We start from the raw sequence: 9371 nt of genomic DNA on the forward strand, positions 1-9371 counted from the left end.
CTATGTTTCAATGGAGTCATCCTATACATTCGAATCTCCTGCTTGCTTATTTGACTCTTCGATATATCACCTTTGCATGCCAGCCCCTGGAGATCGACCTCCGAGGGGTTCTGCAGTGGGTGCACTGTAATTTGTCTGCCCTCCGCCTGCCTGAGGGACACTGGTGTCTCAGCCTACAGCAGTGATGGCGAACCTATGACACACGTGTCAGAGGTGACACGTGAACTCATTTTTTTGGTTGATTTTTCTTTGTTAAATGGCATTTAAATATGTAAAATAAATATCAAAAACATAAGTCTTTGTTTTACTATAGTGGCAAATATCAAAAAATTTCTCTATGTGACACGGCACCAGAGTTAAGTTAGGGTTTTTCAAAATGCTGACATGCTGAGCTCAAAAGGTTCGCCTTCACTGGCCTACAGTTATGGTGCAAGCCACAGAAGCCAGCTCAGGGTCAGTTAAGGAGCCAAGGCTGTGAGCAAGCTGCTAACATGGACGGGGGCTAAAGACACAGCCTGAGAAGACAGTAGATGCTGATTCAGGGTTCTCTTCATGCACCAGAGCAGAGCCACTGGGGCTGCAGACAAAGGTACTGGGCCTGGTCCCTCTCAGGTGTGCTGAGGAACCCCCTGTCTCCTGTCCACATGGAGCTTGTTCTCAGATTTGTCCTGACATTAGTCTTGCCAACAGTGATGGCAGGTGGGGCAGAGGGGAGTCTGGGGGAGTGAACTGACGGCTGCCGTCAATGCCAGGACTTGGCCGTCTCAGGTCTCCTCGGGCTCATGCCACCTCCAGATCCAGCCGATGGTGCGGACTCACATAATTATTTTTGGCACACACCTCATCTTTGGCCGTCTTCCCTCTTCCCTCCGGTCCCTTTCATCATTGGTCACAGGCCAAAATGAAACTAAGCCATCCACTCTGCTTTCCTGACTCTCTTTCCCATGCTAGGAGAAAGCCAAGGCCAAAGGACTTTGGAACCTTTTCCTACCCTTGGAGACGGATCCCGAGAGAAAATACGGAGCAGGACTGACCAACGTCGAGTATGCGCACCTGTGTGAACTCATGGGCATGTCTCTGTACGCTCCCGAGGTACCTGCTGTGATGCTCTCCGTGCGTGAGGCCGTCCTTGTCCCCCATAGCCTGTGGGTCACTCTCCTGGGCAGACAGCATTTCCTCCAGCTCGGGCTGGACTCAGGAGCCCAGATACAAACCTAACTTTTCCAGTGCGGGAGGGCAGCGATGGCCAGGTGGCTGGACAGAGCAGGAAAGCAGCTAGCGCTGGAGTCTTCTGGGAAGACGGGAGCCGTGTGAGGCATGAGCCTGGCTGGCGTCTGAGTCTCCAGCCCATTAGCTCCTGTCTCCTTTCAACAAAGGAGGTCGATGGCTGGGCTTTATAGGTTCTGAAATACTTTCTTCAGAATGTCTGTGTCTTTGCGTTTCCCTGGGGAGAGGAAGAACTTTTTTTTCTCCTTAATATGTTTTATTGCTTTTTTACAGAGAGGAAGGGAGAGGGATAGAGAGTTAGAAACATCGATGAGAGAGAAACATCGATCAGCTGCCTCCTGCACACCTCCTACCGGGGATGTGCCCACAACCCAGGTACATGCCCTTGACCGGAATCGACCCCGGGACCTTTCAGTCCGCAGGCCGACGCTCTATCCACTGAGCCAAACCGGTCAGGGCAGAGGAAGAACTTTTGCTCAGGGTGTCAGAGGGCCTGTGACTTGGAAGGTGCCCCGTTCCTGGGTATCTGAAGTGTTAAATATGGACATGAGAGTCACCTTCATGCTTTTCCTTTTCAGATATTTAACTGCTCTGCTCCAGACACGGGGAACATGGAGCTCCTCGTGCGCTACGGCACCGAGGAGCAGAAGGCCCGCTGGCTGACTCCGCTGCTGGAGGGGAAGGCCCGCTCCTGTTTTGCTATGACTGAGCCCCAGGTACCACCCACAGGGGCTTATCGGGCCACACCCTCGCCAGGCCCAGATGGACTCCGCGTGGGGCACCCTGCCATCCTAAGTGGAGTGTACTCTCACTCAGGTTGCCTCATCAGATGCCACCAACATTGAGTCTTCCATCAGAGAGGAGGATGGCTTCTATGTCATCAACGGTCACAAGTGGTGGATCTCAGGTATCTGGCCTTAAGTCATCTTTCAGTCACACGTCAGTGGGTCTGTGTGACGGGCTGAAGCAGGATAGCAGCTCCATTCCCAGTTGATGCAAAAGAGATTCCGTCTCTGTGCTCCCAGCCAACGCCAGGAGAACCAGAGATTCTGCGTGGGCCAGGATGACCGCGCTGGGGACAGTTCTAGGAACCTCTCACCCACCCCCCCACTACACCTGGCTTCTCCTTGCTGCGAGGTCAGGGGGCTGCATCAGAAAGCTAGTGATAACCCGCCATTCATCGCAAGCTGACTCTGCAGGGCCCTCCATAGGTGCTGCAAGAACCACACCACACTGAGTCCCACACCTCCCCAGGGGGTCATGTTACCATTCCCACCCCCCACATTACAGAGGAGGAAACTAGGTCCGAGAAGTGATGGAAGGTACCAGCTCCCCCCTGACAAGAAGGTAGGGAATCCAGCGTTCAGGGTTTGCCTGATTCTGAAGCCCGTGCCCAAAGCCATTGTGTTCACACCGTCTGTGGGAACAGCAGATGCTGCCAGGGACAGGGTACCAGTTTTCTGCCTCTTGTCTTTATATTTTTCAACTCTGCATGGCGCTTTTTAAAAAATTGCTCTTATGATGTTGGATTCATTCCTCACTGGGACGAAAACCAGCCGCTCTCATTCCTGGTCCAGGCCTGCACGTAGGCATCTGATTATGTGAGTCTTGAAGAGCTCTGTCGGCTGCTGGCTTCGGCTTTCCTGGACCAGGACTGCGTCTGTGAAGAGATCTGATGGCCTTGGCGTCGGATGGTGAGGGTCTGTCTCTCTCCTTTCCTGGCAGGCATCCTGGATCCTCGCTGCCAACTCTGCGTGTTTATGGGGAAAACAGATCCGCATGCCCCACGCCACCGGCAGCAGTCCGTGCTTCTGGTTCCCATGGATACCCCGGGGATAAAAGTCATTCGGCCTCTGACGGTGTATGGGCTGGATGATGCGCCAGGTTAGTCCCCACGCTTCTCCGTCTGTGGATGAGTCTGGGCCTGGGAAACATCTGGATGCGGCACCTCTAAGGGCATGATGACATTCGGAGGGCCACCAGCTCCTGCCTTTCATTTCCAAAATATCAACCACATAGGCAAATTCTATACAGGCATTTATACTTTTTTTTCTCTTCTGAACTTAGAAGGTGAGCCTGAATCTGTGAGATAAATGGTCACTCAGGACAGTAGTAGGAAGTGCACGCCAAACCTTCTCTTCTAGATCAGCTGACCAGGCTGGAGGTCCTCTTCTGTCTGCTAACAGCATTCACGTGTTTCCTTTCAGTGACTGAGGGATCGCTACACAGGTAGAGTCCCAGACTCCCAGGAAGGTTCGCTCACAGTAGTCATTACGTTTTAGAAGAGGAATGGCATTTGATGTTGTAAGTCAGTGGTTATTTTTCCATCTTTGATAGGCTCCTTCCTGCCCTGCCCCCAGCCATGCCCCAGTTAGCAGGCTGAGTAAAAGGCAGGAGAGTTGCCAGCAGGTAACTAGCACTGAGGCAAGGGATAAACGCATCCAACGTGGCTAGTAGGTGGATCTCTCAGGGGGAACCGTTTGGATCTTTCAGGTGGCCACGGTGAAGTCCTGTTTGAGCAGGTGCGCGTGCCCAAGGAGAGCATGGTCCTGGGCCCTGGCCGAGGCTTTGAGATCGCCCAGGGCCGACTGGGTCCCGGCAGGATCCATCACTGCATGCGGCTGATCGGGCACTCGGAGAGGGCCCTGGCGCTCATGAAGGCCCGCGTGAGTGCTTCCCCTGGCGCCTGGATCTGACCCAGAGCCTGCTGTCTCTCTAGCTGTCGGACCTTAAATCCTAACTGTTTTCTGAGAGCCGACTTAGCAGGTGAAGCAGGGTGACGTTCTTGCCAGGAAGCTGTGTGCCTGTCTTTGCTTTGCATCTGCTACCTTGCTGACGTTTGAGTCGGAGTAGAATGGGTCTTACTCTGTTGAGGTGGCCAGAAGGAAAAGGCTGGGCTCTGCAGCAGCAGAGGGCAAGGTTCCAAGGTCCAAAGGGGCACAGGCTGCCAAGGGCCACTCCTGCTACTCACTCATCTTTAAAAATCAGATACCAGAAAGAACCCTCGTCAGTGGCTCATGTCCCTGGCGTTCCAGCCGCTAGCCCTGTACCATCCTCCTCCCTGAGCATGTCCAGAAAACTGTTCTGTTGCGACCCCCCTCAAAGACCGGAAGCCCACGCAACAGAGAGCTTTTGCTAGCAGTGATCGTTCACATCAGCGGTATCGATTCCACAAAGTTGAAGCCAACCCTTGAGACCAAACAAATCTCTCATAAGAAACTACGTGAAGATCAGAGGCAGTGCAGTGCGTTTGGATTACTGAGCAAACCTTTGTGATCTATTGTCTTTTGAGTTGAGGCTGACCAATTCTTTCCTCCCTAAATGAAACGCTCTTCTCTAAGGGCTCAGAACAGCACTTCAGCCCCACCCGCCCCTGGAACGCAGACCAGCCTTGCTGCAGAGCATTCTTTGTCCCACGTCTTCAGGAGGAGGGGGCACTGACGTGGCAGCTGCACACGCAGGACTTGGCCGCAAGGGACTAACTAGGAGTCTACAAAAGATTGTTACTAGGAGGTTCACCACAGCACTTAGCATAATAGCAAAATGCTGGGGAACGATCTGTAAGACTAATAATTAGAGCCTGGTCAGATAAACCCTGGTACAGGCATGCACAGAAATTCCAGAATGAATCTGTAGAAATCTATTTTTTAACAGAGAGAGATGTTCACTGTGTACTCTTTAATGAAAAGAAGCAGGCTACAAAGCCATACATAGAGTATGACTCTATATTTTTATTAAAAAACTAGAGGCCCGGTGCACGAATTCGTGTACCAGTGGGATCCCTTGGCCTGGCCTGCGGGATTGGGCTGAAACCAGCTCTCCAACATCCCCTGAGGGGTCCCGGATTGTGAGAGGGCACAGGCCAGGCTCACGGACCCCACTGGTGCACGATTGAGGCTGGGGAGGGATGCAGGAGGTTGGCCAGCTGGGGTGGGACCTTAGGAGGGCTCCAGGGTATGTCCAGCCCATCTCGCTCAGTCCTGATTGGCTGGACTCCAGCAACAAGCTAACCTACCAGTTGGAGCGTCTGCCCCCTGATAGTGCACATCATAGCGACTGGTTGACTGGTCAACTGTCTGCCCCCTGGTGGTCAGGGCACGTCATAGCGAGCGGGTGAGCAGCCTTAGCATATCATTAGCATATTATGCTTTGATTGGTTGGACGACCGGACATGGCATATTAGGCTTTTATTATATAGGATGCATACAAAAAGTCTAGAAGAATAGCCACCAAATAGCCACTGTAAGTAACTAGATGATAGGATAACAGGTGTTTCTATTTTTGTCTGAAAATTTATACTTTTTCTGCCATGAGGTATTTTATATATATATATAGTTGTTTTTAGTTAAGACAAATTAAAAAAAACTAAAACTAAACTAACAACATAAAAGAATCCCTTATAAGCTTTTCTGATTGCTGGTGTCCTTTGCAATAAGTTGCCCACCATAGCACCCAGATGCAAAGCTGGACCTTGGTCAGCAGAGGGCACCCTCCCTCACCTGTGTGAGGTGCCCACAGTCATCACCTAATTCTCAGAATAGCCCAGGGCCAGATGCTGGCTCAGATCCAAAAGAACTGTTCCTGTCTGGCACCCAGAAGGGGCTGAATTGCTGGAGTAAAGGAATTCCTGGAAGTAACCTGTGCAGCCACCACGTTGACTGGCTCTGCAATATACATGAATGCTGTCGGCATCTGGATCTTCTCCCTGGAAATGGACTGTGGCTAGAGGGCTGGCAAACTGGCTGAGCTACACACTCCTGCTTCTGCTCGCTGCCCTCTCCTGTGCACGCCACACCCCTCCTCTGCGGTGTCTCAAGCTGTGTCTCTTGTGTCCACAGGTGAAGTCCCGTGTGGCCTTTGGGAAGCCCCTAGTGGAGCAGGGCACGGTCCTGGCAGACATCGCCCAGTCGCGCGTGGAGATTGAGCAGGCCAGGCTGCTGGTGCTGAAAGCTGCGCACCTCATGGATGTGGTAGGAAATAAGGTAGGAGGCAAGGGGCCTCACAGATGATGGGTCCTGAGGTCGGTCACATGAGAATCCGTTCTGGGAATCTACAACCACTGGCCTGCCTTCCCACTCAGCAAACCCTGGAGAAAGAGCCTGGCTTCTTGACATTAATAACTTTGCTTCAACTCTGCTTGGAACTGTTTGGGCGGCTTTTCCAACATGGAAAAGGCACACTAAAATAGGACTGGGCTCCCCGTTTACTGAGCCAGTGAACTTCGGGGCCCAAGATTGTGGGCCTGACGGGGTCACACGGCCCCCTGGCCTCAGCTCTGCCCCAGCCTGGACTACGAGGCCCTGTCAGTGCCGGCATCAGGCCGGCTAAGAATTCACAGAGCAGCTTTATCTTCAAGCCTGACCTTATTCCTTAAATGGCTTTCTGAGCGCCTTGAATGGCACGATGCCCACATTGACCTCTGCCCTCTCCAGCTCTCCGTGGGACAGCCTTTCACCCTTAGCCAGGAGGCCTCAGTAGTGAGGGGGGATGACACAGGCTCAGATTCCCAGCTCCTTGGCGCTCGAGTGCTGGGTACGGTGGAGGCTCTCGGGCCTGGTGCCAGTGCCCCAACACAGGGCAGAGTCTTGCAGCCTGGTCTCCAGAGCCCTGGTTGGTCAAGGTCCATGTCGGGTTGGAGCTGGCTGACACTGTGATCGAAGCACAGGCCACTCCCCGCTCTGCCTTCGGAGTGAGCTGGTGATGCTCCCCATCATCTGGGAAGACATCTGCATGCCCGAGTCTGTCCTTGACCAGGCACTGCTCACACCTCACCACATCCCGAGTCACTCTCACAGTCCCCACCACTGCGCTCCCCTCCTCCCAGGTGCTGGGCCTGGGCTGTCTCACGGAGCTTGTGGTCCAGCTGGACCTCAGGTCTCTGTTCTGGCCAATGTTTCTGCAGCTCCCATGAAACTGCTTATTCCTCTAACCATTCTGCCCCGGGTCTGCCCGTCTACTCTCATCTCCTCTTCCTTGCAGGCTGCAGCGCTAGATATTGCTATGATTAAAATGGTGGCCCCATCCATGGCGTACCGTGTGATTGATCGCGCTGTTCAGGTGAGCAGACTGTGGACCGCGGGCTCTTTGAACCACTTACAGCACATGCAGAGCTCCCTCACCTTCAGCTGCCCCACCTTCCGTAAACTCGGGCAGTCGCCTGGTGTCACACTCACCACGCATGTCGTTTTCCTTCTTTGGCCTCGGGACAACCCTGCACGACGGCCACATTCCTCCTCCCACTTAGAATATGAGGAGACAGGCACCGAAGAGTGAAGCGGCTTGTCCAGGGTTACTTGGCTGGGAGGTAGCTGATCTCAGATTTATGGGAACTTGGTCCTTGTTACACCAGAGCCCTGCCTCCTAGCCATGCGGGATGTCTCCTTCCCAAATCTTAGCACCTGGCCCCAATGTAGACTTCCCGGTGGCAGAAGTTATTTACCAGAGCGGGTGTGAGGGGACTGGTGTCCATGGGGCGGCAAGTGTGGCCCCCCCTGACGTCTTCCACAGGTGCTGTCACACAGGTGTTCTGAGCCATTCTGTGCAGGCCACGGTTCCGGGGCTCTCCGATGAGGGCTCACCAGGGCTTCCTTCCCTCCTGCCCTGTCTGCCAGGCCTTCGGAGCGGCGGGGCTGAGCGGCGACTACCCGCTGGCTCAGTTCTTCGCCTGGGCCCGAGCGCTGCGCTTTGCGGATGGCCCTGACGAGGTGCACCGGGCGGCGGTGGCCAAGATGGAGTTGAAGAACCGCATTTAGGCTGCAGGACAGCAGGAGCCAGAACGTCCCTGCTGGCCGAGACACCCAAACACTCAATGATGCATTTTGAAAGGCCTGCTACATGTGATTTTTGCACCCTGTCGGCAGCTGAATCCTGGGACAGTCCCTGCACACACCTTTCTGGGTCCCCACAGAAGGCGTTTCCGTGAGAAGCCCCCCGGTCGGCGGTGTCAGGCAAGGAGGAAGGGCATTGGCTGAGAGCTGGGGGTCGGGACAGAGCCTGGGAAGCCCTCTCTCTCTGGCAGTGGTGTGCTGAGGTTGTGGGGATCTGGGTAAATAGTAGGAGCCCTGCTGGATGGTGTACCTGTGCTTGCACCCCAATACGGGGCGGGGGGGGGGAGCGTTCCTGCTCTGTGGACCCTTCCCCTCGAGCCAAGGGGCAGCCATGATGGGCTGCATCTGAAGACCCAGGCTGATGGCTGCTGGGAAAATGAAACCGAAATCATGAAGCCACTGCCATCTGATTTTCTTCGTTTGAATATCCACAACACAGAACACTAATTAAGATATTTTGTAAAGGGGCTTTAGGAACACAAAAGAGTAAGAAAATACATCTCAGAGACTTCATGAATGTCTGTATGTAATACAAAAGGAATTGAGAATAAAGGTTCAAGGAGACATGTAATACTTTCAACAATAAAGATTAAAAAAAAGAGAGAGAAAATAAAGTTTCACAATCAGCCCTCTGTCAGTCACTTGTCTCCTCACACTTGTGTTTACACAGGATCCAGCCCAGGGCATTGGCCCACATGTGGGCCCCCACCACTGCTCATGTGAATGTCACTGAAGGACTCTGGCTTTCTGAGGATCCCTGTGCCTTCCCCAGTCCCATCCACGCCGTAGTCAGAACATGTTGGGCAGGGGAGGTGGCAGATTATACGCCATTACAATGTAGAGAGCAGCGACCTCCCCTGGGAAGACGGTAGTAATGCTCACTTACTTGAGGTCTGAGTTCTTCCAGAAATGGATGCCCCAGGAGCCCAGGTAGCTTGCGGAGAAAAGCTGTTAGGACCCCGTCTGCTAATCTCATAATTCATGGGGATCTGGCCAACAGTGGCCCATTTCAGGTCAGACCAGATGGGCGGGGACCGCCCCCCCACCAGTCTGCTGCTTCACCCAAGAGTGCCCACCCGCGTCAGCCAGAGCCACGTGCCTTCAGGGTACTGGAGAGTCTTGCGGGGCTGGTGAAAGGGCTCCCCAGTGATTTGGGGAGGCAGGCCCTCTCCAACTACAATGCTTGTTGCTCATGAAAGGTCAAGTTAAGTTGAAGCCCTCACACTAATGCTAGCACAGCACCAGCCACACTGGTAAAGAACCTTTTGCAAAATCTGTCGGGTTTCCAGCAGCCTCAGCTCTTGCTCCAGGCCTCAG

The 9371-nt window shown here is 53.6% G+C and overlaps 1 protein-coding gene across 1 annotated transcript in view; it reads left to right on the forward strand.

The window, feature by feature from the left end:
- ACAD10 (acyl-CoA dehydrogenase family member 10) overlaps nucleotides 1-8680 on the forward strand; it is a 30398-nt gene extending 21718 nt beyond the window's left edge. Inside the window, exons 15-22 of the mRNA XM_006768919.2 lie at nucleotides 952-1092; nucleotides 1806-1943; nucleotides 2044-2134; nucleotides 2953-3111; nucleotides 3721-3893; nucleotides 6066-6209; nucleotides 7207-7284; nucleotides 7839-8680. Of these exons, the coding sequence (XP_006768982.1) occupies nucleotides 952-1092; nucleotides 1806-1943; nucleotides 2044-2134; nucleotides 2953-3111; nucleotides 3721-3893; nucleotides 6066-6209; nucleotides 7207-7284; nucleotides 7839-7979 (1065 nt within the window). The 3' untranslated portion in view covers nucleotides 7980-8680. The remainder of the gene's footprint in view (nucleotides 1-951; nucleotides 1093-1805; nucleotides 1944-2043; nucleotides 2135-2952; nucleotides 3112-3720; nucleotides 3894-6065; nucleotides 6210-7206; nucleotides 7285-7838) is intronic.
- Nucleotides 8681-9371: the final 691 nt, after the last annotated feature.

This window comes from Myotis davidii, unplaced genomic scaffold (assembly GCF_000327345.1).
Source record: "Myotis davidii unplaced genomic scaffold, ASM32734v1 scaffold223, whole genome shotgun sequence".
Classification (NCBI taxonomy): Eukaryota; Metazoa; Chordata; class Mammalia; order Chiroptera; family Vespertilionidae; genus Myotis; species Myotis davidii.